General features: G+C 44.8%; 1 protein-coding gene and 1 long non-coding RNA gene across 3 annotated transcripts in view; one reads left to right on the top strand and one right to left on the bottom strand.

Annotated features, from left to right (window-relative positions):
- Positions 1–6,528: 6,528 nt before the first annotated feature.
- Positions 6,529–9,423, bottom strand: LOC120616262 (uncharacterized). Its single transcript, XR_005656557.1, has 3 exons — positions 9,351–9,423; positions 7,526–7,603; positions 6,529–7,233 (listed from the first exon to the last, which is right to left on the bottom strand). It is a non-coding gene; the product is annotated as an uncharacterized LOC120616262 (long non-coding RNA).
- A 208-nt stretch (positions 9,424–9,631) lies between these two features.
- Positions 9,632–16,594, top strand: part of PCDH10 (protocadherin 10) — a 41,031-nt gene continuing 34,068 nt past the window's right edge. For both annotated transcript variants that reach the window (XM_039879652.1, XM_039879651.1), the window contains exons 1-3: positions 9,632–13,105; positions 14,678–14,736; positions 15,292–15,398. In XM_039879652.1, the coding sequence (XP_039735586.1) occupies positions 10,475–13,105; positions 14,678–14,736; positions 15,292–15,398 (2,797 nt within the window). In that variant the 5' untranslated portion in view covers positions 9,632–10,474. The remainder of the gene's footprint in view (positions 13,106–14,677; positions 14,737–15,291; positions 15,399–16,594) is intronic.

Genomic DNA, 16,594 nt, shown 5'->3' on the forward strand with positions numbered 1-16,594 from the left:
GAATAAGAAAAAAGAACATACACTATGGTGACCAACGGCCCTTTTTGTGGACTGACATGCTTCTGTTCCAGGAGACTGAAGAAGTGAGAACGAGAAGCAGGACGGTTCTGGTCTGAAATCCGAGACATTGCTTTGAATCTACCAAGTCAATTGGCATTTCTTTTTAACCTTCAAACTTGCTTCTAAAGTTTATCTGCTGATTCTACCGAAGGCAGCGAGAGTCCTACCATGTCAGCCCTATTGACTCTTAACGTGTAACATTCTAACCACGGAGGATTCCTTCCTAGCTTGTCATCGTCATTTTATAAAAAGAATAAAACGCAATACTGGCCATGGTACACTTGACCCTCGAACAGCACGGGTTTGAACTGTGAGGATCCACTTATATATTTCAATAAATATACAGTCTGCCCTCCATATCCCTGGGTTCGCATGCAGGGATCAACCAGCTGAGGCAGCTGGCAATCCTCAGATGCAGAGGGCCAGCTGTTTTGTATTGTTCTGCACCATTTTACCAAAGGGACTTGAGCATCTGTGGATTTGGGTATCTGTGGAGGTCCTCGCACTAACTCCCCATGGATACCAAAGAAAGGCTGTACTTACTTTATCCACATTTATGCAATCAACATAGTATATATGATATAAAATGAAAATCAGAAAATGAAGAAAATCATGAGCCGATAGATCCCTTCTGAGTCGTAGTATTTTGGAGAGAGAAAGAACGCATTTCATCAGTCATGAGAGATAAAGTGTTTTGAACACACTTGTAATATACAGTAGATCTTCCATCTTAGGTAAGCTTTCTTTGAAATAACCAATTTAAAAAGACTGTCTCGAATACAGATTACTAAAATATAGCTTGTGGAACTGAGTATAATAGAAATATCTTTTAACACGAATAATAGTAGAAAATTTAAAAGGTCACAGATTCATTCCTCTGGTCAGTACATCTTTATTAAATACAGGTGACCCAGCCAACGAATTCACCAGAAATGTGACCATTCAGCTGAATGGTTATTAGACTCCTTGGACTTAAGCAATATTTCTCTCACTAATTCAGTTCGGCAGAAAAACATATGCTCTTGTTAAATTAGATACTTGTTTAGGTATCTGACTAGGCAAGGTTAAAAAAATATTTAGAGAAAATCAGCAATCAGCATTTCAACATTAAATTAACAGCAGCAGCCAAGGTTCTCAAATAGATATGCTAATGAACAAGCAATAATATTGGTTTTTATCATAATTCTAAGGAGGAACAACGGCTATTAGCTGAAGCCACAGCAAAAGCATCGCTCAGGTGTGAACGCTGAAAGAGAATCCCACCCATCTCTGCTGACCTTAAAACTGGTCAAGTTCTGGGAGGTGGGATGGGAAGGAATAAATCAAATGAAACAAAATTGAAACCACCTCGCATCATAGATTTAAGGAATCGGGTCCAAAGTCAGGATATTAGCCCAGGATTAAAAAGATTAATTTGCTGTTTTTATGATCCCTATAGGAAAGCTCTTTGCTATCACGGCTGTCACTTCTGTACTGTCCCTCTACCTTGCTTCACATAGTTCTTTCTACTAATCTATGTCACTGTTGCCTTAAAATCATAACAAAAATTGCCCTTCTCTAGAAATGTTTTGCTCAATTAATCAATTTTATTCTACTCTCTACTCCCCACAAACTCAGCATTCATAGTCATTATATGTTTTGTTTATCCGCACTGCTTAATGAAGTTATTTAAGCCTTTCTATGCATATTCTTTATCAATTTGACTACAAATCCTTGTGAAAGATATCCATAATTTACATTTATTTTCCATTCTCTCAGTATTCCCGTGGCTGTGCTCCAATCGCACCAGCACCCATGCATGTTTTTGCTTCTAAAATTATAAGAAGTTACTAAAGAGAATACTAATAACGACAATATTAGGCAGAAAAATGACAAGGAGGAGAATGTTGAAGAGAAAGTCAAATATAATTGAGGTCTGAGGCTCAGATTAGGTCATTCTAATAAATTCATTCTATTTTAAGGGACTGATTTTTACTCATTTAATTTTGAGAATTTTAGTATTCATCGTCATGAATAGAACAGTAGGTATTAAGACTTTACATCAAGGAACTGAAAGAAAAATAAGTGAATCTATCAAATCAGAGTCCTTTAATCCTAAAATTTGGATAAATATAAAAATAGGAAAAACAGGATCTTATGATGAAAGAACCATGTTTTATCAAAATGATTTTAAAAGCTTATCTACGTATCAGTTCTTTCATATAAATTTAAATTTACAGAACATTTAAACTTATCTGGATGAAAGTAAATACAAGTTTTAATACAAAACATGATTGCGAAAAAGGCTCATTATTGATTTTTCTGTTTTGAAAGATTCATTAAAATTTAGTCTTCTTTATTATTTGCATCTTGTCTACAAAATTATAATTTCCTGCAAAATAGGAACAATGTAAAATTGCTTTTGCACTTCAAATTAAGTAGTTTGTGTTTCATAAAGGAAGTAAAACCATCAGGAAAATCAATGTCAAATTATTTTCAATAAATATGTATTTTAAGTACTACTTCACTCAAAACTTCTTGCTATAGTAATAGTTAACATTAACTAAGAGTCTATGGGCCTTAAAGGTCACATATATTATTTCAGTTTAAGTTCCACAAGGTCAATACATCATTATACTTTAACAGATGTTTAAAATGTTTGACACACTTTAGTAGAATTTCAAAGGAGCTAAATAATTTATCTGAGTTCAAATATTTGGAGAAGCAGAGATTTGGGCCTAATTTGTTTAATTCTCAAGTTTATGTTCTTCACAATTTATCATTCTCTCCACATTGGGGACTTTCAGAAATGAGTAAGATATAGAACCTACCCTACAAGGCCCATGTTACACATACGCTGAATTACTTAGTATACTGTACTTCTAAAGGAAATATTCTATTCTTCTGATAGAGCTTATTACCAAACAACCATACATATTTTACTAACTTCGTAATATTCTTCCTTTGATTATTCCTTTGCATATTTAAAATTATTTTAAGTTGTTTCTTTCCATTTGTTCCTGGCACAAGAATGTCAAATAAATTTAACAGTTTAATTTTCAGAAATTTCAAATTATCACAATCTTTTCTGAGCAACATCGAAGAAATTAGTATAAGGCGATAGTTAAAACTTAGCTTAATTAAACACTTTCCTTTTTAAATGCCATTTCAGAAATATATGCAAAATGAACACTACATTTGCCTTGCCTAAAATGGGTATACTTCTTCTTTCCGCTCCCCCAGCTTTTAACCTCTGATGAACTAAGTGAACAAGGCAACACTTTCTGACACCACTGATCAACATGGTGTTTCTCATGAAAAGATGAAGCAGAAGTGTCTTCCTTTAGGATGTGTACTAGCCATTTTAACTAGGATAAAACCAGAACTCCGGTCAGTACATAAATTGGATGAACACCACCTCTAAATTACTTTTATTTTTTTTTTTTGCTTGCTTTAGCTCCTAAGTAAATGCAACTCAGATAGACCAGAGAAATGAACCTTGACATGAGTATCATAAGGCTTAAATTTAAATCTTGTAATAATTTAGTGAGTTACTTAAATTCTGAACAATCTTAATATCCTTATATATAATGATGGCAGGATAATATCTATAGACATGGAAGGAAATATTACAACTTATGTAAAAACTCTTGGCACACACTAGTTGGTTACAACCATCAGTCACTTTCACCAAAAACAAAAAAAACAAAAAAAAAAACAGGCAATTTCAATAAAATAAAACATTTTACAGTATAACATTGTCAGGAACATTTAAATAAGACATCATGGAAATCAAGTTTCTAATACAAAGAATTATACGAACCAGGCAGTTATACTAATTTAGAGAAAGACTTTTTTTTTATTGAAGTATCTATTTAAGTTCTGTTTAGTATTGTAATTCTAATTGCTAATATAATTTCCAAGCTATGTTTGATATTCTTTCCATAGTGTCTGTTTCCAATAACGTTTTTAAACTCTTCAGAAAATAATGGTATAATTTGTAACTGTAATCACAATTTGGATGATCTCATTTTGCATTTATAAAGTCAAGGGGCTTCCCCTTAACAATTTATACTTGCCAGAAAAAAAACACTAGTATTAAGCCGACTACATCACCATCAAATAAGACGTAAACCCAATGGGGAAGAAGAAGACAGTTCTAGATCCTTTTCCTCTTACTAATATAAACTTAATCCCGGCTTACAATTAATTTTTGAAATTGTTCTATATCCACCGTAATGTTTAAAGCTTCGTTTCTACCTCTGGGCCTCATCAGTAAAACCCACACATCAACCCTGTTAGCAAAACAACTGGCTTTTCAAATGTGATGTCTTGTAGTTCTTATTTACAATCCTCATCACATCGAACTCAGTAATCTTTCAGTAAGAGTGATTATTAATGCTGTCAAAAGCAGAAGCTGGGATTCAATATTTTTTTTCTTTTCTTTTTTATTTTTAATAAAACTGGATAATTAAGATTGAGCCTACTAATGTGACTCTAGAGCCTCTGGGTAATCAGAAGAGTCCTATGATTGAGTATTAATACAGCAAAGACCCTGTCTTTACTTAAAATTCTACGCGTACTCCAAAATACTTATACAAGCCACAAATGGTTAAATAAAAGTGATAGGAATAGTCACTCATCATAATACAGAGTTAATTAGATATTTCGTTAATTTTTCAGATTCAAAATATAAGTACCACATAAAATTTTATCTGATTGACTTATCTTCTGTAATTTAAGACAGCCATAAGATCTCTTATGTCCACTACAGCGTATGACCTTTTTACTAACTCGGCTGTGTCTTTAACACACTAAGAAACTGAACAATGTTTTGAAGAAAAAAAAAAAAGAAAGAAAGAAATAAAAGGATAAAACAAATCTGACGAGGATAAGAGACATTTTGGAGAAATCAGATGGTTCAAGATTCAAAGTAATGAAAGAAAAAGGTAAGATGAGGTAATGTGTTTTGATTTTTCAGAAAAAGGTCATGATGTAATGAAGATTATCATTCTTAATCAGATCTATTTACTTGCATTCTGAAGAAAGGTGTAGAACAAAATATAAATTTCCAAAGGTCTATTTATTTATCACCAAAAGACACAATATGTGAAGGAGCTGACAAGAATGTTAGGATGTTTGATGTTCATCACCACCGCCAACCCATATTCAGGAAAAAATATATATTTGGCCTAATTTAAAAAAATATATATATATTTGGCCTAATTTAAAAATATTCCTGGACCTCTTATTGATCAATATCTCTATAGAAAGAATGAGAGTATAGCATCTGAAGTGAAACAGTACTATTAGAAAATGATACCATGAGCATTAGGATGTATAATTCATGTTGCTTTCATTTGCTCAGACCATTGTAAAAATCCATAAATCACTTTCTTGTTCATGTATTGCTTAAGTGCAATTTGTCATTTTGCATTAGAGGGCTGCTGCAGCTCATCGGTGCTTTTAATTCACTGTTTAGAGTTTAACAAAACTCTGGCCCCGTCTGATCACTGAAAAGACACTGAAATGTGAAGCCACACCAATATTAACTAGGTTAAACAAAAGGAAGAACACTTCTACTTGGCATATCAAATAATGCTTAATGGAATCTCTAGTATTTTCAGTGCCCGAAAACATGGATTAGTTCTCCGTTGTGTTCAAAGCATTAGAACACAGCAACTAAAGAGTTACCTGAATGATTGTAATAGCATAGGCTATATATATTTTTTCCATGAAACTCTAGTCAACATTCACTCCTTACTGTGGATGAACAAAAGCTAACACGGAGTCTGTGGCATTGGTCCCTCCTCTCTGCCTTCACACCTCTTAGGTTACACTTCTACAAATAAACCTACCACCTCCTGGCCGCCCTTAAGAGATGCAGTGCTGTCCAGGTCCTTTGCGTCTGCTCTCTGCACTCTCCTTGCTGGCAATGACAAGTGCCAGAAACCATCTAGCTCGATCCTGGATGAGCCTGGCCTTTGAAAGACTCCTTATTGACAGTTTTAATTTTTTGTCTTCCATTTCTTATAAAAAAAAAAAATCTCAAAGCTCTGGGCACACTGCAATAATAAGAGGATTTAGAAACAAATTGCTTTCAAGTCAAGTTAAATCACTGCAAACACTCATTTATCCAAACGCTGGTTAACAAACTTGTTTCCCTCCCGCCCTTTCGAGAAAAGGGCAGGGAAGAAAGCAACCCCATTACCTAGTTTGGAATTTTGGAAGCAGGTATGGAAAACGCATTCCTGGGCCCTTAGCGCCCCACTCTTTCTGCTGCACCTAGAGCCCAATGAAACAGACGAATGCGCATTATCCCTCTTACACCAATCAGAACTTTTATGAAAATTGATTTTGAGAATCTCTCTCCAAATTACAAGTACTTTCCTCTTCTGTTTTAGGATGCAATTTGTTTGGGGCCAGTCGGTTGGCTCTCCTGGAGAGGGCAGGGCAGGGCAGCGCGGAGGGTTTCGTTCGCTAGGGATGGCTCCCGCCTTCCGGTTCCAGAGATGGGGGTGCCCCAGCGATTCAGTACTGCACGATATTCTGCATTTCAAAGAGGTCGGTAGCCTTTGCCACCGAGGTTGTTATTTACATATTTGTCTTCTGGAAAATCGGGGGTCCACCAAAGAGAGGGTGCGAAAGAAAAGGAGAAGGGGGGAAAATCGGCTTGATTGACACAACAAGGGAGAAAATAAACCAGTTACACATAAGAGGCACTTTTAAAAAGGTAATCGTAAAGGGTTGTTTTGTTTTGTTTTGTAAGGAGGTGGGCTGTTTAATGGTTCCAGATGTAGAAGGCAAAGAAGGCTATCAATGTCAATATCTGAATTTTGGTCCCCAACAAAACGCTACAGCAATTGTCCTTGGCTGGAGCTACCTGGAGGGAGGCGGACTGCCGGGCTCGAGGCCATCCTCCCCGGCAGAAGACCCCGCTGGCACCCCGCCGGTCCCGGGGCGCCTCAGAGACTACAGGTCGGAGAGGCGAGACCTCTAGAGGACCCGGGTCAGCGTCGCCGGCGCGGACACAGGCCTCTGCGACCCGAGAAATCCTGCAGAGCCCCCAACAGGCGAGCCCTGCCGACCGAGAGCTGCAAGCAAAATTTTCTGGCTTGCCCTATGCTGCTTTCGCCGCTAGGGGGCGCCTGTAACCCACGTTTGCGGAGAGAAGTTCCCGTTCAAACAGAACCGCTACAAAAAAAAAAAAAAAAGGCAGCTCAAGTGTTACAGTGGCTGTAGTGATTATTTACAGGCAAATCTGACCATCTCTCCACGCTCTCATCTCCACCTCTGGAAGGTCTCCGGCTCTCAGCGGACGCCCCAAATCAGCTCAAACTTCATCTGCATTTTGAGAGCACAAACCTCCAATATCTGGATCTGCATTGTCATTCAGCCGCATGGCTCTCACACGCAAACACGCACGCACACACGCGCATACACACAAGTGTTTCCATACGTACAAATGAAAACATTAGAAAATTACCGTCATTAAAAAATAACGTTCCAGGATTCTGACGGGTCAGCTTGAAGACCTCAAACATGTCATTTCGATCGTGCAGATCTAAAGAAAAAAGAAGGGGGGGAGGTAGAAAGTACAGATGCAGTGCCGTATTAATATTCAGATACACTATAATCTCCTTTTCATTGATCCACAGGTCCTTTTATAAAGTGCCGTTCCATTCTCAGTCGCAGACGTGACGCTAAAACCATTTTAACTGCAGCGGTTTTCGCTTGGCTTTGGCCAGTCATCAATTTACTGCAGCTGGAAAAAGGATTAGCCATTTTTGCTGGCATCCTTTCCTTCAAATCGCTCACAGGCAGGACCCATCACCATGAAAGAACTAAGGGGGCGGTGGGGGTGGGGGGAGGGCAGAAGGCACGCACTGGCGGGACTGGCAGGGGCACGCCTCGGTCCGCAGTCACGCCCATGGGCACTCGCCCTCCTTAATTCCTGCCAGGAGGGAGTGGCAGCGCACCTCGGGGTTGGAGAAACGACTCTCCTTTTCCCGCAGGTCGTGGCGGTGTTACTCTGCGGTCATTCATTACCAGGAAGCCATAAGGAACCTTCCTATCTAGTGGCTTAAGGAGACTGGAACAGGGGCTGCTTTAGTGAAATCGACCACCCTCTACCGCCCCTTAATTAATATAAAACTATTTTTTAAATCTTTTCTTGGAGAATTGGCATGCAGATCTCTCTCTAGCATTAAGGAGTTCACGGTAGATTTTAACTTCCCAGGAACTGGGTGCCTGGATGCGCTTGGAGAGTGTGCACTCAGAACGCGTCAAGCGCGTCTTTCGAAACCCGGGGTGGGGGCGGGGGTGGGGGTCCGTTGGGACGTACACAGAGCTGTGCGCGGGCCAGGGAGGAGGGACGAGAGCGCCCTGAGTGTGCCAGCGCGTTCGCCGATACCCGCAGCGGCACACACTCGAGCCGCGCGTGTGCACGCCCCCCGCCCGCTTCCCGCCCCCACCCACCAGAGGTCGCGGCAGCCAGGCTGTCCTCATCTAGTGAGCGTGCCCCAAGCTGGGCGAGAATCGGTGCCCTGGTGTAGCACGGGGGCGAGGGGCGGTGGGGGGAAGGAATTTCCAATTGTCGGCGGAGTCTGGGGGGCGCCGGGGGGAAACCGGCAACAGCCGGCGCTAGCCGCCACGGAGGAGCCCACGGCTGGGCGATGCGCAGGGACATCGGCGGCGCCTGGCAGCGCCCGGCGGTGCCCCGCGCGCCACGCCAGCGAGGCCAGCGTCAGGCTGGCGGGCTCACAGCAGAGCTCAGATGAAAACAAGCTCCCCAGTCGCAGCTCAAAGCGCTCGCAGCTCAAACTAGGTCTCCAAGCGAATTATTATTCTCTTTGGTATGAATACTGTGGGTCTACAGTTAGGCTGGGAAGAGGCCAGTCTAAAGAGTCTGCACGTCTGTAGGGGCGGCCAGCCCTCACCCCTTTGACGTGAACCCCACCTCCGCCCCACACCCACTGCTGCGCACCTGTTCACAACGGCCCCCGCGGACCCTCGCGCTTAATTTGGCACAGGCCGTAACGTGTCCCTTTTTAAAATGCCCTGCCAGTCTTCGCCAGAGCCGCTTAATTAGGTAGCCCGCGCCGATGAACAGCCCCTCTGCAACTTATTTTTTCCCCCGTTCTAGGTGATTTATTTCCACGATCAGTGGCAAGGAAATACCTTAAAGGAAAAAGAATGTTAGCGTCATTGGAAACCCCGCTCCGGAGAGAGGATACCGCTGCTGTTGTTGCTATTGTGGTTTCGCGTTTGCTGATGCAAACAGGGGAACCTCTCTATTCCCTTTCCATTACCTGCGGCTGGGGACTGGGAACTTTCCGTGGCAGAGTCCCCAGCTAGCGCCTCGGGACCTGCCGGGCTGTTCTCTCTCTGTGTGTCACACTCACACTCACAGCCACCACCGGGGCGCGAGTTCTATCCCGCCCCGCCTGGCTGCCAGTGACGCGCCTACTTGACAGCCAGCTCGGCCAATTAGCGGTGCCTCGGTGGGTGGTGCTCCTCAGCGATTGGTTGGCAGAATGAGGGCGCTGCGCAAAAACAGAGAAGCGTTGCGCTCGGAGCTCAGAAACTGCCAGCCGAGATCAGAGGCTCTGAGGCTAAGGCTGGAGGAGGGAAGGACGGGAAGGAAGAGAGACAGGTTAGAGGGAAAGAGGCTTGAGAAGGAAACAGCAAGAAACTGCCCATCACACTTACAGAAAGTCAAATGACGGTGGCGATGAGGACAGAGAGAGACAAGACGATGAAAGCCAAAAAATACAAATAGAGCGAAAAGAGGGGGGAAAAAATGCCAAGGAGAACATCCATCCGGAAAGATGAAGAGAATGAAAGTTTTATGCTGCAGAGCCGTTCTATGCTTTTTCGGCACAACATTCTCTCGCTGTTTTTAAGCCCTTTCGCGTTTGCCCGCCGTTGACACTGAGAGGCATGTTCAGCGGTGCCGGCAGCGTCTCTTCTTCCTGCTCCTCTTCCTCCTCACCTTCCTCCTCCTTCTTTCCCTCCTCCTTCGCCTCCCATCAGCAAGAAGACAAACCGAGGACAGTCTTGAAATATCGAAATTTCCTCCTTGGGATTTGCCAGCGCCGCGTTGCGCCAAGACTGTCGGAATAAAGGACGCTGACTATTTTGTTATTATTTTATTAATTGGTCAGTGAGAAGATTACAGATGAGGAAAGGGGACGCCTGTCACCCTTCCTGCGCTAAGATTGAAAAATGAGGCTGAATTGGGGAAAGCCCTAAAATGAAGCAAAAGGAATAAGATTTTTAAGGACAGAAAGCCACAGGAGCCCCCCGCCCCCCCCCCAACACACACACGGCGCACTTTTATTTGTGTTTTTATTTTTTTATTTTTTTCGTGGTGGTGGGGGAGGTGATTGGGTGGCTGACTGGCTGCGAGAAGCTGCTTCCTTTCCCTTTGGAGATGATTGTGCTATTATTCTTTGCCTTGCTCTGGATGGTGGAAGGAGTCTTTTCCCAGCTTCACTACACGGTGCAGGAGGAGCAGGAACATGGCACTTTCGTGGGGAATATCGCTGAAGATCTGGGCTTGGACATTACAAAACTTTCGGCTCGCAGGTTTCAAACGGTGCCCAACTCGCGGACCCCATATCTGGACCTCAACCTGGAGACCGGGGTGCTGTACGTGAACGAGAAGATCGACCGCGAGCAAATCTGCAAGCAGAGCCCCTCCTGCGTCCTGCACCTGGAGGTCTTCCTGGAGAACCCCTTGGAGCTGTTCCGGGTGGAGATCGAGGTGCTGGACATCAATGACAACCCGCCCTCCTTCCCGGAGCCGGACCTGACGGTGGAGATCTCTGAGAGCGCCACGCCGGGCACCCGCTTCCCCTTGGAGAGCGCGTTCGACCCAGACGTGGGCACCAACTCCTTGCGCGACTACGAGATCACCCCCAACAGCTACTTCTCCCTAGACGTGCAGACCCAGGGGGATGGCAACCGATTCGCGGAGCTGGTGCTGGAGAAGCCGCTGGACCGAGAGCAGCAAGCGGTGCACCGCTACGTGCTGACCGCGGTGGACGGGGGAGGAGGGGGAGGAGGAGGTGAAGGAGGAGGCGGCGGCGGGGTAGGGGGCCTGCCTCCCCAGCAGCAGCGCACCGGCACGGCCCTCCTCACCATCCGAGTGCTGGACTCCAACGACAATGTGCCCGCCTTTGACCAACCCGTCTACACTGTGTCCCTACCAGAGAACTCGCCGCCGGGCACGCTCGTGATCCAGCTCAACGCCACAGACCCAGATGAGGGCCAGAATGGCGAGGTCGTGTACTCCTTCAGCAGCCACATTTCGCCCCGCGCGCGGGAGCTCTTCGGACTGTCCCCGCGCAGCGGCCGGCTGGAGGTGAGCGGCGAGCTGGACTACGAAGAGAGCCCGGTGTACCAAGTGTACGTACAAGCCAAGGACCTGGGCCCCAACGCCGTGCCCGCACACTGCAAGGTGCTCGTGCGAGTGCTGGATGCTAACGACAACGCGCCCGAGATCAGCTTCAGCACCGTGAAGGAGGCGGTGAGCGAGGGCGCGGCGCCCGGCACCGTGGTGGCCCTGTTCAGCGTGACCGACCGCGACTCGGAAGAGAACGGGCAGGTGCAGTGCGAGCTGCTAGGGGATGTGCCCTTCCGCCTCAAGTCTTCTTTCAAGAACTACTATACCATCGTGACCGAGGCCCCCCTGGACCGCGAGGCGGGGGACTCCTACACTCTGACCGTGGTGGCTCGGGACCGGGGCGAGCCGGCGCTCTCCACCAGTAAATCGATTCAGGTGCAAGTGTCAGATGTGAACGACAACGCGCCGCGATTCAGCCAGCCGGTCTACGACGTGTATGTGACCGAGAACAACGTGCCCGGCGCCTACATCTACGCCGTGAGCGCCACGGACCGCGATGAGGGCGCCAACGCCCAGCTAGCCTACTCGATCCTCGAGTGCCAGATCCAGGGCATGAGCGTCTTCACTTACGTGTCCATCAACTCCGAGAACGGCTACCTGTACGCCCTGCGCTCCTTCGACTACGAGCAGCTCAAGGACTTCAGCTTTCAAGTGGAAGCCCGGGACGCCGGCAGCCCGCAGGCGCTGGCTGGCAACGCCACAGTCAACATCCTCATCGTGGATCAGAACGACAACGCCCCTGCCATCGTGGCGCCTCTGCCAGGGCGCAACGGGACCCCGGCGCGAGAGGTGCTGCCCCGCTCGGCGGAGCCGGGTTACCTGCTGACTCGTGTGGCCGCGGTGGACGCGGACGACGGCGAGAACGCCCGGCTCACCTACAGCATCGTGCGGGGCAACGAAATGAACCTGTTCCGCATGGACTGGCGCACCGGGGAGCTCCGCACAGCGCGCCGGGTGCCGGCCAAGCGCGACCCCCAGCGGCCTTACGAGCTGGTGATCGAGGTGCGCGATCACGGGCAGCCACCCTTGTCCTCCACCGCCACCCTGGTGGTGCAGCTGGTGGATGGCGCTGTCGAGCCCCAGGGCGGGGGCGGGGGCGGGGGTGGGGGTTCAGGGGAGCATCAGCGCCCCAGTCGCTCCGGCGGCGGGGAGACTTCGCTGGACCTCACCCTCATCCTCATCATCGCTCTGGGTTCGGTGTCCTTCATCTTCCTGCTGGCCATGATCGTCCTGGCCGTGCGTTGCCAAAAAGAGAAGAAGCTCAACATCTACACGTGTCTGGCCAGCGACTGCTGCCTCTGCTGCTGCTGTTGTGGCGGTGGGGGCTCGACCTGCTGCGGCCGCCAAGCCCGGGCGCGCAAGAAGAAACTCAGCAAGTCGGACATCATGCTGGTGCAGAGCTCCAACGTGCCCAGCAACCCCGCCCAGGTGCCGGTGGAGGAGTCCGGGAGCTTCAGCTCCCACCACCACAACCAGAATTACTGCTACCAGGTCTGCCTGACCCCGGAGTCCGCCAAGACCGACCTGATGTTCCTTAAGCCCTGCAGCCCTTCTCGGAGTACGGACACTGAGCACAACCCCTGCGGGGCCATCGTCACCGGCTACACAGACCAGCAGCCCGACATCATCTCCAACGGAAGCATTTTGTCCAACGAGGTAAGGCTGAAGCGAAAGGACCACCATCTCTCATCTCCTCCATCCGAGAGCCTCCTCTAGCCCGGCCCTTGTATCTCTGGTGCACTGTGTATTTATTTTTAGAATATTAGCTTATTTGTATCTTTGTGAGGGTCAGAATGGGGCGTCACCCTCTCCCACCCCTCCGTGTGTAACCTAAACTTCCTGTTGTCCCTAATTTCCTGCGCTTCACTCCTCCACGTTTATTTTTCATTTCCTCCCCTTGGTGCTTCGCCACCTCAGACCTTCTTTCTTCCCTCTGGCATTTTCCCTTTACAATTCTAACCCCCTCTCAGTCCTTTCCCTTCTCAGAAATCTGAGAGTAAAGGGGCGAGCGGGCGGTGGGGAGAGGGAGATGTGGCGGAGGGACTTGCTGGCCCTGGGAAAGCTCTTTTTCTCTTTGCATTTGTCCCAGGCGTTAATAAAGTTCATTGTTTTGCCCTGTTTATCGATGCTTTCAGTCACGTGTAAAAGTAAGCTATAGATTGTTGAACTTTGCACAGTTGTCTAAACTCGAATGCATGTTGTAGAGAATGAGTTATCAGATCCTTGTCCTCTGAACTCGGGTTGCAGAAAAGCCTTCAGTTCTGCTCTGGACAGCATTTGCAGACGCTCTTGAAGCCGAAGGCCCACACAGTGTGAATTTGAATGAAGTTGTTTTGGCACAAACCCCTGTAAGCTTAAATAAACTAAACGGAAGGCTTAAACGATTGTTGTTTAAAATATATCTTTTAGCTAATAATCACCTTCTTGCCACTGTTTTTGATAAATCACTGCTGTTGGCATTCTTCATCAAAGAATTTGGCTTGTCAATTCTGATTTCTTCTTGAAAGATGGAGAAGTGGCAAGGTTGCAAGGAGGGAGGGAGAGGGAGAATAGAGTTGATCTCTGTAAAAGAAAGTTTGGACCGGAAGAGGTGTGTGGGTGGTGGAGGAGGGAGGGAGGGAGGAGGATGCAGAGGGCCTTTGGAGGGGGGAAGGTTTTGGCGGGAGGGAGGATTATGAACTCTTTCTTGGCAGGTTATTTTATCCATTTGAGTCTTAGATATTACTAATTGACTTTCATGAATATTTGTACAGCTCATTTGTATCTTAAGCACATTTTGAAAATAAACAACAAAATAATTCCGTAAAACATCCAAACTTTTTGCTTATTGAGCGTGCTGTTTTTCTTGTGTCAACCAATGTGCACCTAAACACTTTTTGAGGCCATCGAAAGAGAGACTACAGAGTATAACTAGGTTGACTCTGTTAGAGACAATAATTTTACAAGCCCCAGCAATGAGGTCATTTGCATTCTCGCCTTAAAAACATCCACACATCTAAAATTGGCCTTTTATTTCTGCATTTTTAAACTTTACTGAAAATCTAGAATGAAGCGTCTGCATATGTCCCTTCCCTCATCCAGCAATCAGGCCGAGGTCTTAGGACAGCATGGAAATTCATAAAAATGTACACAATTACTTCAGCTAGAATAAGTCCCTAACCTCAAAAGCAGTCTATTAGTCAAACCCTTAGCATTCAAATGCTCTTGATTTATTTATTTTTTTTCTAGACCAAACACCAGAGAGCAGAGCTCAGCTATCTAGTTGACAGACCTCGCCGAGTTAACAGGTACGGAATCCTTTTTCTTTCCTAGCTTGGTGAATGGACAATTTACCACCTACTCAAAGTAGGAGGAATTAGGTATATTATTCAATATTAAAATACAAATCACATAAAGTATTTCCAATTAAGGTAGAACATAAATACTAATGTTTGGTTTCCTAGATAATACATTTGAAAAAATGCGTATATTTCATTTATATACTACTTAACATATTTGAATATTTTGTCAGTTTACATTTTTACACTGCTTCTGATAAGTCTTCCTAACTGTTCCAGGGGTATATATACAACTGCTGTATAAAAATTATGTAAACAGATACTTAGCTCCAATCATAGAATAATGCCTAAATTTTCATGCCTTAAAGGCTCAAACTGACTACTAATACTCGGTTTGAAAGAGTTAGGCCTAAGTTTATGAAAATGAGCTTTATGCAGAAATAAAGCCAATTGAGAGGCCTATGCATCTGCAGCGCCATCAGTGACCATGTGGTGGCAGAAGAATGTTTTCTGTGTTATTTTATCTTTTTTTTTATTCTAATATTCACATTTTTGTACTTCTAGTTCTGCATTCCAGGAAGCCGACATAGTAAGCTCTAAGGACAGTGGTCATGGAGACAGTGAACAGGGAGATAGTGATCACGATGCCACCAACCGTGGCCAGTCAGCTGGTAAGTGTGATCAAAGGGCGATCTAAATGCTGACTTTGATAGTTGTTGGTTTTTTTTTTTTACATAAATTTAGAAAAGATGATGCCCTAGGTAATTTTTTGTAAGTTTGACGTTGGTACCTCTAAGGAAAGACGGTGTCAACCTATGTTGAAAACTGTATACTCAAAGAGTATTTTGAAATTTCAGTGTTTCTTTTTGGAGATTTAAAATTAGAACTTCATTGTGGAATATGTTAGAATATGAAATATTTCTTCCTTATGTAATGTTCTTTAATGGGATTATATTGCATGCAAAAAGCCATAGATCTCTCACATGGGCCAGTCCCCAGTCTTCAGTCAATTAAGATATTATTAGACCGGTTTATGGATAAGGTAACTGAAGATGAATGAAATTGATCGGTACAAGGTCACAGGAGGATAAGTGGATGACTGGGCACTAGAATCCAAATTTCTTGCTTTCCAGAACAGTGCATTTCATATGCCACCAAGTACTGAATGAGAGAAGGAATGGTGATTGAAAGTCATAAGGAGGTTGAAAGCGGGATTTCCAACCCTGGATTCTTAGGCTTCAGAATGTTAGCAAACATTTCATAATGTGTATTTTCTGAAGTGTCCTCGGTTTCGTCATATTTTCAATAGAGTCCATGACCGGCCAAAAAGTTAGATTCTGCGTATATTTATATGTGGGCCTAATGGTAGTCACTGATGAGGTTGCAATGTGATACATACTTTTTATTTTATTTTACTTTATGTTGTTTACTTTACTTTTTTTCTACATAACTTTAACCTTCACATTTTATAGGATCCCAATAACTCTAATTACTAATATGTAAAGGAAACACTTAAAAGAAATAATATATGGACCTTAAAATAATGAAAATAATCTCATAAACTTTGGGTATTCTTTTCGCTCATTTGCACTTCCCCTGTAAAGGGTGCTTGTGGATTTTTTTTACTTTTTTTTTCTGATTGAGTTCTGTGTTTATCTGGCACATAAGGAAATGGAAAGCAAGTCAACTTCTGTAACTCCTAAAACTGCCCATCATTGGACTGTCTCTGGGTTCAACCCCTTTCGCTTGAGATTCGAGCTTTGTTTTGGTTAATGACATAAGAGTAGAGTGACAGGCTCCCGGTTTTCAAGGTAACACGGGTCCTCGAGAGCACCCATTCCTCAACACACTGGCGGACCTCTGGATG

The sequence above is a fragment of the Pteropus medius genome, unplaced genomic scaffold, assembly GCF_902729225.1.
Source record: "Pteropus medius unplaced genomic scaffold, Ma_sr-lr_union100, whole genome shotgun sequence".
Taxonomy (NCBI): domain Eukaryota; kingdom Metazoa; phylum Chordata; class Mammalia; order Chiroptera; family Pteropodidae; genus Pteropus; species Pteropus medius.